General features: G+C 32.3%; 3 protein-coding genes across 4 annotated transcripts; 2 read left to right on the plus strand and 1 right to left on the minus strand.

Annotated features, from left to right (window-relative positions):
* Positions 1-124: 124 nt before the first annotated feature.
* On the plus strand, positions 125-3685 carry LOC136781857 (bone morphogenetic protein receptor type-1B-like). The gene is made up of 4 exons (XM_066740866.1): positions 125-257; positions 1061-2060; positions 2715-3030; positions 3204-3685. Exons 1-4 carry the CDS (start codon positions 167-169, stop codon positions 3330-3332), a joined length of 1536 nt encoding a protein of 511 aa, XP_066596963.1. The 5' UTR covers positions 125-166; the 3' UTR covers positions 3333-3685.
* A 23-nt stretch (positions 3686-3708) lies between these two features.
* Positions 3709-9857, minus strand: LOC136781859 (solute carrier family 23 member 2). 2 transcript variants are annotated; one of them, XM_066740867.1, is made up of 11 exons: positions 9453-9857; positions 8039-8158; positions 7780-7937; positions 6392-6597; positions 6194-6320; positions 6010-6130; positions 5681-5936; positions 5214-5342; positions 4986-5144; positions 4700-4921; positions 3709-4589 (listed from the first exon to the last, which is right to left on the minus strand). In XM_066740867.1, the coding sequence occupies exons 1-11, from the start codon at positions 9483-9485 to the stop codon at positions 4375-4377; spliced, it is 1746 nt and encodes a 581-aa protein (XP_066596964.1). In that variant the 5' UTR covers positions 9486-9857; the 3' UTR covers positions 3709-4374. The 2 variants fall into 2 exon arrangements, with proteins under 2 accessions (XP_066596964.1, XP_066596965.1); XM_066740868.1 differs by lacking the exons at positions 7780-7937; positions 8039-8158.
* Positions 9858-11374: 1517 nt separating this feature from the next.
* Positions 11375-16335, plus strand: LOC136781740 (nuclear cap-binding protein subunit 3-like). The gene is made up of 6 exons (XM_066740726.1): positions 11375-11680; positions 11807-11976; positions 12041-12192; positions 12720-13510; positions 13578-14017; positions 14352-16335. Exons 1-6 carry the CDS (start codon positions 11576-11578, stop codon positions 14482-14484), a joined length of 1791 nt encoding a protein of 596 aa, XP_066596823.1. The 5' UTR covers positions 11375-11575; the 3' UTR covers positions 14485-16335.
* Positions 16336-16450: the final 115 nt, after the last annotated feature.

The following is a 16450-nucleotide window of genomic DNA, read 5'->3' on the forward strand; positions in this document are numbered from 1 at the left end:
GCGTCTCCGGAAATTGCCGACCAATTCGTGTCCTACGTTTGAGATTATTGAGACTACTTGAGACTCTTACCTAGCGCTGAAAACCCTACGTCTACGTCAGCGGTCAGTGACGTCAGTAAACGTGGTCAGTACGTCGCAGAGAAGTATGTGCTCTAGTGTGTAGAAAATGGATGCGTTTTTCGATACTTCGGATTGGCGCAAATGTAAGCACGCTTTTTGGATCTTTTTAACTTTGTGTATCATCAATTTCAGCAATGGTGAGTATCCCTACGTACAGTTTATTAAATCCCACTGACCTTTCCTAATATCCTTACATCATAAATTGATCGAAAAAAACGTTCAAATTTTTATACAATTTTTTTGTAATTTATTGTGTCAATCGTTGGAACCAGAAAATGACAGATATTTTTATTCTATTTAAATTTAATATGAAACTGATTATACAAATTCAATCGCGAGACTTTTTATGTTCCCATGCAGCACAAAGTGACTTAAACACATCTTTTATATAGATCACTAAAAGATGACTATTATACGACTTTTAGACAAGTGTGCTATATGGGTTATCATTGTAATCGTATTAAATGTGAAACTTACGATAAATGTTTAATTCGATCTTTATCGTAATTCCACAAAATATAATTTATACAAAATCCAATAAAGTATTTTGAAATTAATATGAATTATTTTCCTATCGTTTAACATTCAACAATTCAATTTTCCAAATAATGACATCACAAAAATCAAATAGAATATTTTAGAATTAAAACAAACCGGTATTTTTAATAATGAATTTTTTATGATGTACTTTCAGCATTATAATTTATCATCATACAGCAAAATATAGCAGTTATTATATCCAATGTGAATCGAATTACTATATATTTTTTTCAAAGCTACGATAAAAGCTCGATCAAATCCCTATCATATAAATATATATGTACAAAGTATGTAATCTGGTCGAGTTTTTAATAGCTATAAATATTAAGAGCGTAGTATTGATTGTTTATCGGTGAACCAACTTATGAAATATAATAATAATTTTTTTTTCTGTTTTTAGTAACTGGACTAACTTGCTACTGCGAAGGACACTGTCGTGATGAGAGGCAGAATGGAACTTGCGAAGGACCACCTGGTGGATACTGTTTCAGCGTTATGGAGGAGGTCTGGGATGCTGAAAATCGTGAATTTATCCCAGAGTATTCGTTTGGTTGTTTACCACCGGATGAACAAAGCTTCCTGCAGTGTAAAGGATACTTGGTGCCACATTTGCAAGAGAAGAGCATACTTTGCTGCAATGATACATCTTTCTGCAACAAAGACCTATTTCCAAAATACAAACCACGCACAACAGCATCCCCTGATCCTATAGCCATAGCATCAGGGGCTTCTTTCATCATATTAGCTGTGTTTTTGTCAGTGTGTCTAATGCTATTTACCATAACAATATTGATAACTTACTATAGGTACAGGAGGAAAGAGTGTGGTCTTCGTTTGGTACCTAATGAGGGAATTATTCAAAACTTTATTGATCAGAGCAGTGGCTCAGGCTCTGGTCTACCTTTACTGGTAGAAAGTTCCATTGCCAAGCAACTATTTCTGTCCAAGTGCATAGGGAGAGGACGCTATGGTGAAGTTTGGCTTGCCAGTTGGAGAGGTGAAAAAGTTGCTGTTAAAGTATTCTTTACCTTGGAGGAGGCTTCTTGGTTCAGGGAAACTGAAATTTACCGAACAGTAGTCATGAGACATGAAAATGTCCTTCAATGTATCGCTGCTGACATCAAAGGAACAGGGTCCTGTACTCAAATGTTGCTGATCACAGATTACCATGAAAGGGGATCTTTACACGATTACCTGCAAACTACAGTTTTAGATGGTCCATCCTTGTTAACCATCTGTCTTTCAATAGCCTCTGGCATTGATTATATGCACACTGAAATTTTTGGTACCACTGGAAAGCTAGCAGTAGCTCATCGGGATATTAAGAGCAAAAATATCCTTATCAAGAAGGATGGGGAATGTGTAATAGCTGACTTTGGTTTAGCTGTAAGATTTATTAGGTAATTATTTCAATATATGTATGAGTACGTATATATTAAAGTACTCGTGTTAAAAAATGTTTTTTTTTTCATTTTAACTAAGACACCATGCAAAATTTTATTCTAAATAAATATAACAAATATTCCCGAAACCTGGGCGCTTGGATCAAGTCTTAAAGTACCCTTTGAGCCACTTTTTTCCCATTTAAATAACATAGGATTTTTACGAACTGTGGAAATTAATTTTCGATTTTCCGTATTTGTTACCTTGAAACTTTTTTATTAAACTGTCAAGTATAGGTGATATTAATTACAGAAAATTCACTAAAAATTTCTATAAATATTGTTACCTATAATTAACAGTTTAATATGATTAAAACAATTGTAAAGTAACGATTACCAAAAATCCAAAATTAATTTCCACAGTCCGTAAAAACCCTACGTTTTTTAAATAAGAAAATGTAAAAGGCTCGGAGGGGGGAGGGGGATATTCTAAGATTTTTTCTTAGCACCCAGGGGTTTCAATGATATTTCTTTTACTTATTTGGAGAAGATTTGAAGGGTACCTCTCTTGGAATGAAAAAATATCATTTCTAACTCCTACCTAAATATATGTATACACACAGATTAATTAGATGTTGCAAGATATTAAGTAAAATATATATTTGTTTTCAGTAAGAATGGAGAGATCGATATAGCACCAAACATCAGAGTAGGAACTCGGCGTTACATGGCCCCTGAAGTTCTGGACGAGAGTTTAAACACACGTTCGTTCGATGCCTTTAAGATGGCAGATATATATTCACTGGGACTTGTATTATGGGAGACGTGCAGAAGGTACGCCACTGATGGAAATATATCTATGGCAGAGCCTTACGCTTTACCCTATCACAACGTGGTGCCCAACGATCCAGACTTCGAAGATATGAGATTAGCTGTTTGCGTGAAACAACTACGTCCAGACATTCCTACAAAATGGAAGAATGACCCTGTAAGCATTGTAATTTACATTAGTATTCTCTCCAAATTATTAAATACTCAATTAATTATTTTTCTAATTAGAACACCTGACTTTGTTATAATTTATAAAGCTCGATATAAAAATTTTTACCTTGCATTAATATATAACATTTGCAAATGATAATAAAACAATTTTTCTTACAGATCCTACAAACATTGGTCAAGCTAATGGTTGACTGCTGGCACGAGAATCCTATGGCTCGATTAACAGCATTGCGAGTGAAAAAAACAATATCAATGTTACATATTGATAACGCCATAAAAATGGTGTAGTGCATAATGTACTACAGAGAACCGTCAGGCCCTTGTAAATAGTCCCACGTAACTCTCTGGTGTAAATAAAATCTTCAACTGACAACAGTGTGAAGACTGAATATTGAACTTATAGATATATAGCTATAAGTAGTGAATGAAAAGGAATATTGATGAATCTAATGAGTTATAAGAATGGCTGAACGTGTTTGTGTGATAAAAATATTTTTAATTGCGATTAATATTGATAATGATAACAAATGTTTTTTTCATTTTTTGAAAAAACTCTGTGGTTTATATAATTAAGTACACTTATCATTTTTAAAAGATTTGACGTTTTACTCTGGAAAAGATCATTTTTAAAACAATTTTGAATAAACGGAACTAAAATTGTAAATATATTTCTTACAAGTTTCTGCTTTATTACAAAATTGTACAATTATTACAGATATTTAATTTAAATTATTTGTATTATTAGGGAAAAGATATAGGATATATGCCACATGTATATGTACAGATTTGCTTAGTGTTTTTAACGACGAAAGGTTGAAGAAGAGAAAAGTTGGAAAATAATCGAAGGACGCCGAACCGTCTATATAATGTAGGAAATTTCAAATTCAACGGTCGAATCCCATCTCTTAAGATACATTTATCATACTTATGTTGATTCTACGATAAGCTTTGAAGATCGAGCAATCACAAGAGCAGCGATCTCTCCCTCTTTCTCTTTTACTAGTTTGTAAAAAATTGAAATTACAAATGTAGTGTTTCGCATATTACATCTGTTCTTTTTTACTGTTTACTGCACTGGGGCAATAAGTTAGAGTAAGAAAAAATATGTGTGTATGTGTGTGTTTGTCATATTTCAACTAATTACACTAGTTCTATAGTGTTGCGAAAAAGAACAAACCAAATATCTAAAGGTTACAATCATTGATAGCTCATAAAAAGTTTGAACCTGGTTCTGAAGACTCGTGTAGTCATTCGAGGAATTCTGCTCATGCCTTAATAAATAACTTAAATAACCATAATTAAAATAATTAGACACTATACAGTACTTGAATCAGGATTGTTTTGACTGATAAGGACAAAACGGTTTGGGCTTGTACGTGGGTGAGAAAGGTAAATATGAAGTCCAACTCCACCTTCTAATTAAATCCATTCCAATTGGAAAATCGAAAATATTTGATTCATGATTAAATTTCTCTTGCTCGTCTTTCGGCGTGCTAAGTGCCATTTGTTTGGCCCAAGCTTCTAGGCCCCTTTCAGCATCAGTACCTTGATCATAAATTATAAATGAATGCTAAATATGGATAAATGATTGAAGAATCATATAATTAATAAGAAGAGCAATGATAGATAATATGATAAACAGATTTACACTGTACCTGGAATGATGTTATCCAGAAAGCATCCACAGAGTCCTCCAACTAAAATAGTAGTACTCAATAAAACAGTGAGCACACTATCTAACAAATCACTTCCTGTGTGTATAACATCAGGATTTTTTGCCATCCATTTACACAATACTAGTGGGAAAAACATGGAAAATCCTAAGATATATAAATTTCTGGCAGAGTTCAAGTCAACATACTGAAGTGCCGAGAGTCCTGTTAATTAAGAATTGATTAAATAAATAAAGAATTCTTTGTATTATATTTTTAATCATCTTACCAAAGGCACAAATCATTCCAAACATTACACAGAATATCCCACCAACGATAGGTTCTGGAATAATGATGAAGATTGCAGCAAATTTACTGACTATACCCTGAAGGATCATTAAGGCACATGCCCATTGGATGACTCTGCGACTGCCTACTTTGGTAACACCTGGTAAAAGTAATCATAATATGGTAAGAAATATTGTAAAAATTATTAATTTACTCGAGGGATGTTTACCAATCGTTCCAACGTTTTCTCCGAAAGTATTTGTTCCATTTCCACTTCCCCAAAGACCAGCTAACATAGTTCCCAGCCCTTCAATTCCAATCCCTCTATTAATGGCATGAACAGGGGGTGGTGGGGCACCTGAAAAATATTCCTATTAAATTTATACAACACCAAGTTATTAAAGAAATTAATTAAGTATATTAACCACGAGTCACACCGCTAATTATTTTATTATCTACTGGATTATAACTAAATTGTGATCCAAAAGAAAACTGTAACTAATATTCACTGTAAAATCTAGAATTTTTTATTAGTGAATAATGAAAAAATTGACAATATGTCTCTTGATTAATATAAGTTCATAGTCATTTTTACTGAAAAACTATTTCCTTGTAGCTTTCATCTTCATTTATTCAATTCATCTAACTATTTATTCATCCATCTATCCATCTAATCCATGAATCCAATAACTATACCACACATTCTAGACGTTGTCGGATAATAGCTAATCGACTCAACGGTGCAAGCCAAGACACCAGCCAACATCCCCAGGACTCCGGATAATGAAACCGTAGGAACTCCCCATTCACCAGGATAGGGAAGTCTGAACCAAGGTGATTGTTCGATTATATTAATTTTACTGTCAGATCTTGCTGGATGGCTAACCGGAAGTGCATCAGTCACAGTTAAAATTGTACAAATTATCCACATAACGATTATCGTTAATAAAACCTTGAAAATAAAAAGATACATTATTAAGAAAAATCTATAAAAATTCTATTCTGTTTCCTGAGGTTGTACTAACCGGAAATAATTTGAATAATTCAAACCAGATTATCCTAATTCCATTGCCTTTCTTGTAATGAATAATTGGAACTTTAACGTTGCTCATTAATTGAGAGAAAAGGGTCAGAAGGATAAATGTTCTATAAAGAGAAGAATTTACTGTAATTCTGAATTTTCTAAAAGAGTATAATGCTTTTAATTACCCTGCAGAGATTCCCCAATGTGTGGAGGCAGCATCAGCTGCATTCTCAAAAAGTGATAAACCCACCAAGGATACAGTTGGTACTATAGTTAGCGGTGTTATAAATTTTAATATATATCCAATAATACCTGGCACATAAAAAATCCAATTAAGAAAAATTAGGATAACAAAATTATCAAAAATGGCTTTCAATAATTACCTCCAAATCCTACAATAATTTGGAAGGTCGCAGATACTGCAATGGCACCAGAAAGTTCTCTCATTCTAACTTGCCAGAGCTCGGTTCGATTCTCTGGAGACATCTCACTAAGAATCTCGTTTGAAGGACATTTCCACTGGGGTAGATTTAAAATTGCCAGTGTTGGTACTAGGAAAGAAATGGTCCCACCTTGAACCAGAGGTAATCTATAAAAGGAATAATAATAATAAAATTAAGGTGAAGTGGACTAAAGATAAAATAAAACCAGGGAAAATAATTGGAGTGAGATTATTTTTTAATACAAATAAATACTCAAAAAGTTGACTAAGTTTATAATTGTTGATAACTGAATGATTATTGTTCAAATATATTTTATCATTTATAATATCTTTGAGATAATATAATTATTTCCACCAAATCTTCTTTTGGCTTCTCACGATGCTTTAGAGCTTTAAATGGCTTAACATTTATTTTTTTCTTTTAAGTAATCTCGTGAACTTATCCGATGCAAAAAAATCCATATAACTGGAATATTCTTACTGCTATACATGATAACAAATTGACAATAGGCTTCGTTGAATAAATATGCCATTGTAATTACGTAACATTACAATTTTAAAAGTTTTAAGAAACATTTTTAGTATTGTAGAGAGAAAATTATTGGTATACTAGTGAAAAGATTATTTTTATTTTTTTTCAAGGACTGAGATGAGTCTTTTTGACTTATATCTTTATTTTAACGAATGATCGTACTCCTTATCACGCAAATATTTGAATTGCGCAGATAGATAGAGATTGAACAAGTTGAATTAATCCTTGTAATTCAAATTAGTTTTTTTTATTAAGAACAATTCTAGTTTTTTCTTGTAGCATTCGTCATTCTACAGTTGACCATTTTGCAATATTGTGTAGGATTAATTCATTTCTTTTATTCAGTATCTGTACTATCCCCTTTCCCTGCTTCTTTTTTCTGTACACACACACACATACACACACACTCTCTCTCTCTCTCTTAAAACCAGTTTTTCCACCCATTGATAAAAATTATTAGCTGCAGTAAATTCTATTCAACTTCAAGTTTTACCCTAAAAGAACAAATTTACAAAGATGTTTACCAGAAAATAAAAAAACTAGCCCTCAAACAGACGCTGGGTACCTATATATCGGTAACTTCTCGATAAATTTATAAATTTTGTAAAACTTGATATTATAATATTTGCCACAATTAGCAATGTTTATCAAATACATTACTTTGAAGAAACACTGAAACAGCTGACCCTTGATCTCCATCAAATATATACATTACTTTACGAATCAATAACTTTTTATTTGTAAATCATGGAGCAGGTAAAATCAAAGCCTCTTTAATCGATATTTAATTAATCAACCTGCATCCGACGGTTGTCTGGACAAAAGTTACGATTCCAGTGACGAAAAGCATCGTCGATATTATGTAACTCCTAGCTGGATCATCCTCAGCCATGCAGAGTGCTGGGGTCAATATAAAAGGGATGGAAACGATAGCCCCTATCATTGTCAAATAATGCTAAAAGAATATTTATAATTAACAATATTGCAATCGCTAACAAAACAATAGCGATAACGATAAATTATTAATGCCAATTTTGAGAACAATCAATCGTTTACCTGTAGAGCCATAAATAAACAAAGGTACCATGGTGGTGTATCATCAATCCCATAAATAATATCAACTTTTCTGGAATCGACGTCTCTATTGTCAAAGGATGATAAAGTATTGTCCAAAGTCTAGATTAAAAATAAAAACTAAGTTTATTAATTTTTATACCACAAAAATGTGTCTTAAGAATGATGTGTAATCGTATTATACAGGGAGCGACAGATAAAATGGATCGAGATGAAAAGTATTTAAAAATACGATGGTCGATAATTGGCATGTGATTTGTTGTTAATAGACAGAGACAGGAGAATAAGCTAAATGCTGTCTTTATGAGTTCATCCCTTCAACCCCCTCCTTGAATTGATTTGTTTATTAAAAAGCTGGTGAAATGTAGGAGTGAGAGAGAAGTAGTGCACTTTCCACTTCTCTCTCTCGAATACAAGTTCCTTCATTAACTTTGTCTTAAAAAAGTGAGATAGAGAAAAAGAGGGAAGTGAGAAAAATGTACTGCTTCTCTCTCACTCCCATTTCACCAGCTCTTTATAGTAAATGAATTCGAGGGGGGAGGGGGCTGGAGTAACAGACGCAGAGAGACATCGATTCCTTATTCGTTTGTCTCTGTCTTGTCTATTGACAACCCTAATCACAATATCGATTTTCGGTCATAGCATTTTGGAAGCTTTCTTGTATTTGCAGATTGTACCGTTAGCGTATTCCGTCCTGCCACAATTTTCATGACTACTTCATTCATGACTTTGGATTCAACAAAGCATTGGAAGAGAGAGTAAGAAAGAGAGAAAGAAAGGAAATGAAAAGGGACACAGCTGAGTCAGTTTGAAATACGATTAGAAAAATCATTTCAGAAATTTTAAATTTTTAATTATTTATGAAAACTGGGTACAAAATTGGATTCCTCGGGTTTTGTTATTTTAAATTAAGAAAACGTCGAAATAAGTATAGTAGATCCTGATAATAATGATAAACAATACGTGTATGCACAAGAGGTTTTTATAGACTTGGGAATTCGATTGTTTCAATTCTCCAATTTTCGAGTATCAAATTATTTTTTATTAAAATGATTCCCACTATACGTTCACTTCACACTCCAAAACGCGCGCGAGAACCTTAAAATATTATATTCTTTTATAAAACATTATTAGTTATTACAAATATAATGATTTCTTTCTAGTCAATAAATTTTACGAAAAACAAATATAAATGTTATAGAAGAGAAATTGAGTGTACAGTACGTAGAGATAAACCTGCCTTTAATTGCCTTAAACAGCTTAACTCAAATATCAATTTTATCTTATTATTTTAATAAGCAATTATGCTAATATCAATAATATTCATCAAAATGCCTATCGAAAAAAATTAATATTTACGTAAAAAATAATTTATGATAGAAAAAAAAATACTCACAATTTCTGATAGTTGCAATCCATTTTCAGGCATTTTTTTACAAATTCAAAAATTTTGAACAATGCAACTTAATTTCGCAGAATAACAAACAAATATATGGACACTTGTAAATATATATATATATATATATATATATATACACGTGCACAAGATACGCGAAGATAAATATTGGAATTATTTTTAAATTCTGTTGAAACAAAAGAAAGTCACACGCGAGGTGTCGAAACTACAAAAGATACAACGAGATCACACGCAAGAATTCGGTTTATAAGTTCGTAGTATTTAATCTTTCATTAACACAATGGTTAGGTAACAATTGTGTCAATATAAGAAAATTAAATCTTTGGCTCAACCAGTACTCCTTCTTTTCTTTTAGCAGCAGCTTATTTAACTATACCACTACCATTCCCACTGATCCACTGATCGCTATCACGAAGTTACGAGTTTCTTATATTCCCCACTTATTCGTTGCCCCTCTTGCTATAGTAACGATTTTCCAGTAGTACATCATTCATTCAAATTCTTTCGAAAATTGATAAATATTAAAAGAGAAGAAATTAAAGTAAAACATTTAATTGTTGCACTAAAATTTTACTCGAGTGCTAAACTTTTACCCCCTACCAATTTTATTTATTTATTTATAACGCTGTAATCTTATTTCAGAATTATTAAGGTGATTCCTCCACTAGATATCTATATACTGTATATATTAATCAGATATGTTTTAAATGTGAAATATATATATATATATATGTATACATAACTAAACTTTTGCTTTATATTTGAAGAAACAATAGCAAAATAGAAAATAGAATTTGTAGAACATAGTATAAAAATATTTCATTTGTTAAATTTTATTCAAATGCCATTTCATTAGTTGTCTTTTTTTAATTAGTTTTTCTCTTAAATTTGTTGTTTCGTTCGGTTATAATTTCTGTGATATTATTTTCATCGTTAAAATATACTGTACAAGTTGACCAAAGAAATTTTTTTATTAATCTACAAAAACAAATATAATATAAATTTTTGTATGTAATTATATAATGATGTTCTTATTAAATAGAATAGGTTTGGCGAAGCACGTTAATCATTGTTTTAAATAGTCTATCTGATGAATTTATAAAGCATTTTTATATAATGGTGAAAATGACTCATTAAAAAAATTAAAGTCAAATGAAAAGTACTAAATTTTTAGGAGAATAATTAAGTTGAAAGGGAAAATGAGCTAATGCAAGTAATAATATGACATCAAAAATAAACATTAAAATGATTTTTTTTAAATATGTATCAATCATTATTTATGGTATTCCAAATTATTTATTTAATTATATATAAAGATTTGTTTCCTATTTAAAGCGTGTCTCATTAATACAGTAGATATCTACTAGTGGAAAAATTGCTTTATTTGGTGTTTCACCAGACATCATAATTAATTATCTATCATATGACTTAAATTTGAATCTCTAATTACTACGAAAAAGTTTTTCTTTTTCGTCGAATCGCATAAAAATAAGTAATTTGATAGTTCAACGATTCTGTTTTCTTATATATTTCGCGCCCTTTTTTACATTTCACGTGACTCCTTTTTCAATTCGCCATCGCAACACTCACTAGGTGGCGCATCGAATCGTGATAAAAATGGCCGCTTAAAAAGACATTAGAGAAAAAGAGATAGTGCAAGTTATAAAAAATAGAATAAATATAATTATTAGGTCACCACTAATGGAATTACTTTTGCAATATGTTCGACACACTAAATATTAATTTCTGTGAAAAATTTTTTCAATGTTTTCCTTTCTAAGTCAGTTCTGAATTCACCACCAGTTGGCGCTGACCTTTGCGTGCGACAGCGAATACATATCGAAGATCGAGTACCGCTGTGTTTGAATGCTTGGAGACGCCACTGTCGGCACTCGGTACCACTCGGTACTGTCGGTACTGTCGTTCCTTGTTTTATTTGTAAACCATAACCTAAACAGCTGCAGTAAAAAGTGTACAGTTATCTTGTCTAAGGATGCTCGGATGAAGATTTTTTTAAATAGCGTCAAAGGTCACTTTAATCTGCGTTCCTAGAATCCTTTTACTTAATTGGATTGAGGAGGAGGAATAAGAATTTGTTTAAAATGAATGAATTTGACGAAGATGTAGAAATGACACTGGTGGATGATAGTAACCTTAAAAAATCCCTGAAAACTGATGAAACGTTTGAAAATGTACAAATTTTTCAGGTAAGCAGCATCAGACTCTTCAACTACATATTTTTACCTATGTAATTTTAAATGAATATACTATTTTATATATGATTGTCTTAGCATAACCTAAAAGTCTTATTTTGTTGCTTTGTTGATATATAGGTAACTGTACCTGAAATGAATTTTGAGAATCATGGAAAAACCTTCACTACTGGTGTAGACATTTTTAGTACAGAAGAGAATTTAAAAAAGGAAGAAAGGATCAAACGTTTTGGGCTTGCGGATAAATTAAAAACACTTGTGTCAAACAATGATAAAGATCTTTATACCAGGTAATTTTCTCAGATTCCAAAAGTTCTGTTGATAAGATTAATTGTTATCATTAATCAATTTTAGTATGGGTATAACCAATGATAGTGAAGTACAAAAAAATACTCGGCTGAACGTTATACATATAAGGGGTACTGAAAACATGAGCACACAGGATGTGTTTAAATATTTTGAGGCCTATGCTCCAACATCTATTGAATGGATCAATGATATATCATGTATGTATGTGTGTAGTTATTATTTGTGTATAGTTATCATGATAATTATTAGTAATGCTTAACGGGATCCCTCATGCCTACTTTACCGACAGTGCAAGTCAATAAACAATTAAGTTAATATAATTCAAATGCGAAGCAAATTGAACAATCGGGCATTTGTAGGATAATGTGCCAGTCCTATAACGAGTCAAACGAACTTAAAAACACTCAAATTAGTTGAAAAATAACGCTGTACCATTGTGCCGCGTTCTTGAAGAGAGGTTACTTTTGGTTATTTCCACTTCAAGAACGCGGGACAGTGGTACAGCGTCATTCTTCATCCGATTTGAGTTTTTTTAAGCTGGATTGATTCGTTAGAATTGGCACCTTGTCATAAAGAAGCGCGTTTTTGCAATTTGTTTCGCATTTTACTTTTATTAAACGAATTGTTTATTGACTTGTACTGTCGGTAAAGCACGCGTGAGGGATCCCGTTAATAGTATTATACTAGAACTAATTCAAATTTAATACCTTTACTTCATTTTAAGGCAATGTGGTTTGGCTGGATGCAGTGACTGCAGCCAGAGCAATGTTAGGTTTGTCCAAAAAAATCATTGGACTTAATAAAAATGAGCAAAATATTTACTTAGACAATAAAATTAAGCAAGAAGGCAATGGATCCAGTGACAATAAAATGCAAATAAATACTAATGTTTCCAATGAAAAAACAAATGAACTAGAAAAATCCGAAGACAGTGTGCATATAAAAGATATACAATGTCCTCTGCCTCCTGGCTTGTGGAGAAAAGGAATAGATTATCCAAAATCAAAAGGCATATTTCTTAGATTTGCTACAAAAAATGACAGAAAACAACCAAATTCTGAAAAGATGAGTGAATATTATAAAAAACATGGGAATCCAAATTTTGGGGGTATTAAAGGAATTTTAACAGAGTCTTGTAAAAAAATGTACAAACAAGGTAAATATACAAAGAGGGCAAGGTCAGAGCTTGATGAAGATGTAGATGGTGAGACCAATCGGAAAAGAATAAAAAACCCATGGGGAGCTTTGTCCCAGAATTGGGGAGTGAATGATTCTGTAGAAGATGATTTTGTTAATCGTGGCTTAAGTGTTAAAGAACAGGGAAGTATAAAAGAAAGGCTAGGTATAAAGCAACAGGTAAAAGATATTGATCCAGTAGTAGTTATTGAAGACAGCACATCTGAGGAAAGCAGTGAAGAGGAATGGTGCAAACGTAGTAAAGTCTTGAGAATGCGAATGCACGCAGATGACGAGGAGAAAAAGCTTCAGAAAAAAAAGGATCAGCTTCAAACACAGGTACAGGTTTTAACAATAAGTAAAATTAAGGTAAATGGTGAAATTTAATATATTTAATTTTATTTAGTCTACCTATGGTAAAGTGAACAAAACGAAAGACTTGAGGTCTAGGTTGGGAAAGGGTAAACAGGAAACTCCATTCAGAGACACATTACAAGTTGTAGTCACAAATACAAATGCAAACAATTTTAAAATGTCGAAGAAGGTTGTAGAATCTGAAGAGGAGGATGGAGAAATTGTAGAGGAGGATGACGACGATGAGGAAGAAGAGGGGGAGAACGAGGAGGAAGAAAATAAATACATGCAAGAGGTGCCTAGTGAGCTCGAAGCGGAGGAAGAAGAGGATGAAGAAGAAAGTAAAGAAAGTTACGGGCTAGCTACAGAGGCTCAAGGTCCTAGGGGAAGTGTGATAAAAGTTGTACCACAAAAACCTCGAGTTGCTTCTACTGTCTGGACTAGACTAAATAATGTAAAGAGTGCAACAAACAGCAGCTTCTTCAAACAAGGGTAAATGCTTATAAAAAAAAAACATTAACTCGGATGCTGGTACACGGCGCATGGAGTTACGCGCGGCGTTGAGGTCTTTATGCGATGCGAATTTGTGGGGCAAACATTTTTTGCTCCGCATAGTATTTTCAAGTTAAAAAATAGATTTTCAAGATTTATGCAGTTTATGTATTACAAGCTTTCCTGAAGTACGCTAATTTTGTCAACCAAATAATCTAAAACGTTTAAAAATCACCTAGACCGAATAAACACACACAGCGTAGTGCGGTTTCTTCACGCGTCGTGTACTCACCGCTATAACAGAAAAAATAAGCAACTCTGATTTGATTTTTAGAAATGTAAAAACAAGAGATCTCAGAAATACGCTAAAAGGTGATTTACGCTCTCGAATAGGAAATAATGCAAGCGGACGCTCTTCACTAAGGATAGAAGTTAAAAATGACAAATATACAAAAAGAACTGGTTGATTTGATGTTAAGTTAATAATTGTGTAGCATTGTGATTCGTGTAAGCTTTACTCATTTCTATTTAAAAAAAAAGAGACAACTTTGTAAGCATAAGTGAGTACATTCAAGTGGCTGAGAATGTGTAGTCTCTTTTATACACTTAGAGCAATTTAATTATGCAGTAAACGTTGGAAGAAAGGTCTAAAGAAAAATTCAATTATGCTGTGTAAATAACAGAATAAATAGTATCTGTATGCAACTGACATTTTGTACATATAGCATTTACAATTCACTTTTCTTATTTTCAAATTCAATTGAGGTATATATATCTCTAAACTACTTCATCAATGGTATTTATGGCAAACATTAATGAAAATCATGTATCAATTTTGTCACATTCCACTGAAAATTAAGAAAGGTTAAAGAGTTGCTTGACTAAAGTAGGGAATTAGGAATGACGTGAAACTTTGAATAATTTGGCCAATAAAGCCAGCATTTATATTAGCACAATAATACTTTGAATAATCATTTCAAATACAATAATCGATAATAATGATTTAAATACATATAATATCATTTACATGGATAACAATCATTCGAAGAAATGACTGAAGTAATCGAAAAAAGTTTCGATTCTAGAACACAGTGAGTAACATGTATTCTGACACTCTTAGCTACATTCATAGATTTCGTAGACGGGGAAAGTCTTCCAGGCTTTGATTTAATTTATCATTTTCAACTATTCTAGACTCGAGTCTATCCTAATCTCATTACGTAAGAACTTAGTGTACCTGCCACCAGTCTCAGGACGTTGAATAATTAATCGTCTAATTGGATCTAAAGGAGAGAAATAATTAAAAACTATTTGGAACTTAAGAATATTTGTTAATAGAAAATACATCCTTCAAGTAACTCTCGTTGGAGATCGTGAAGGCTCAAACGGTCGCATTCACTCGGCTTGCAATGAATTTATTGTGATAAATTATTGCGTGCCTCACGGTCGCACAGTGAAATATTTACAGCTGTGGTATATAAACTGAGAAAACGATAAAATTCGCAAATCAAAAGTCACTAACACTACGTTCAGCTATTGATTATGGAAGATTGATCAGTCCGATCGCTGATAATTAGTCAATAATTCAAGATCAGCGCTGAGAAATCAATAAATAAGTTCATATTAATCATTACTAGAAAAGATCCATTTCTAACTAGAAGTGGCTTTTCGGAGGATCTGAACTTGTGTTGCTTAAAAAATCTAATTGAATAACGAAGAGAAAGTTAGTTTCGAAGGCAATTCTTTTTGAACGACAAAGACGTGCTCTGAATATAATTGTATAAATAGAGAGCGACGTTCTTTATTATTTTTTCTCATTTTTTGTTTTTATTTCTAATCGATGAGGCACACCTTAAAATGGTAAGTCATCGTCAGGGTGTCCTTAAATGCAGAATAATCCAAATTCTATGAATGCAGCTGGACACAAACAACAGGACCTACTCGACAAGAACAAACAAGACGCAATATCGTTGAAGTCATTTAATCTGGTGATATTTTACCTTCAAAAATATTAGTCGTCTGTTAAAACTTGACCTTGAGAATGATCGACAAGGCGCATCCTGGAATATCAGCTAGTAAAAAGTAACAGGCAATAATTTCTCTCTGTGTACCCTCACAGCTTTAAACATTGAAAATTCATACACGAAATACTCTTAATATTCGGATATATTTATATAAGATATGAATAGGCAACAACAACAAATACACGTACGTAACGTTAAGTATATTAGGCCTGATGATATTGATAATAATATATCAATGTATTATTTTTAATCCTAATCTATCGTTGCGCTCTCATTCCTTAGTGTGTCCCACTTGACTATTGACAATTACATTTGGAAAGTTTAAATTTCCTATTGACAGAGCCTGAATAGGTTCCAAAGTAATATTGACAGATCAGAACTTTCTTTACTTAGCGTAATTATTGACGAC

Source organism: Prorops nasuta, unplaced genomic scaffold, assembly GCF_024137725.1.
Source record: "Prorops nasuta isolate Cenicafe-Biocafe unplaced genomic scaffold, Cenicafe_Pnas_1.2 PNAS00024, whole genome shotgun sequence".
NCBI classification, from domain to species: domain Eukaryota; kingdom Metazoa; phylum Arthropoda; class Insecta; order Hymenoptera; family Bethylidae; genus Prorops; species Prorops nasuta.

What these genes read in the sequence shown, in the direction of transcription:
- LOC136781857 (XM_066740866.1), top strand. Translation starts at nt 167, where the DNA reads ATGGATGCGTTTTTCGATACTTCGGATTGGCGCAAATGTAAGCACGCT. An exon ending in TATCATCAATTTCAGCAATG is followed by an intron (nt 258 to 1,060) that starts GTGAGTATCCCT and finishes TTCTGTTTTTAG; the next exon opens with TAACTGGACTAACTTGCTAC. An exon ending in TTAGCTGTAAGATTTATTAG is followed by an intron (nt 2,061 to 2,714) that starts GTAATTATTTCA and finishes ATTTGTTTTCAG; the next exon opens with TAAGAATGGAGAGATCGATA.
- LOC136781859 (XM_066740867.1), bottom strand. Translation starts at nt 9,485, where the DNA reads ATGCCTGAAAATGGATTGCAACTATCAGAAATT. An exon ending in CAGACAACCGTCGGATGCAG is followed by an intron (nt 6,598 to 7,779) that starts GTTGATTAATTA and finishes TTCCTTTTATAG; the next exon opens with ATTACCTCTGGTTCAAGGTG. An exon ending in AGAAAACGTTGGAACGATTG is followed by an intron (nt 5,145 to 5,213) that starts GTAAACATCCCT and finishes TACTTTTACCAG; the next exon opens with GTGTTACCAAAGTAGGCAGT.
- LOC136781740 (XM_066740726.1), top strand. Translation starts at nt 11,576, where the DNA reads ATGAATGAATTTGACGAAGATGTAGAAATGACACTGGTGGATGATAGT. An exon ending in AAAATGTACAAATTTTTCAG is followed by an intron (nt 11,681 to 11,806) that starts GTAAGCAGCATC and finishes GTTGATATATAG; the next exon opens with GTAACTGTACCTGAAATGAA. An exon ending in GATAAAGATCTTTATACCAG is followed by an intron (nt 11,977 to 12,040) that starts GTAATTTTCTCA and finishes AATCAATTTTAG; the next exon opens with TATGGGTATAACCAATGATA.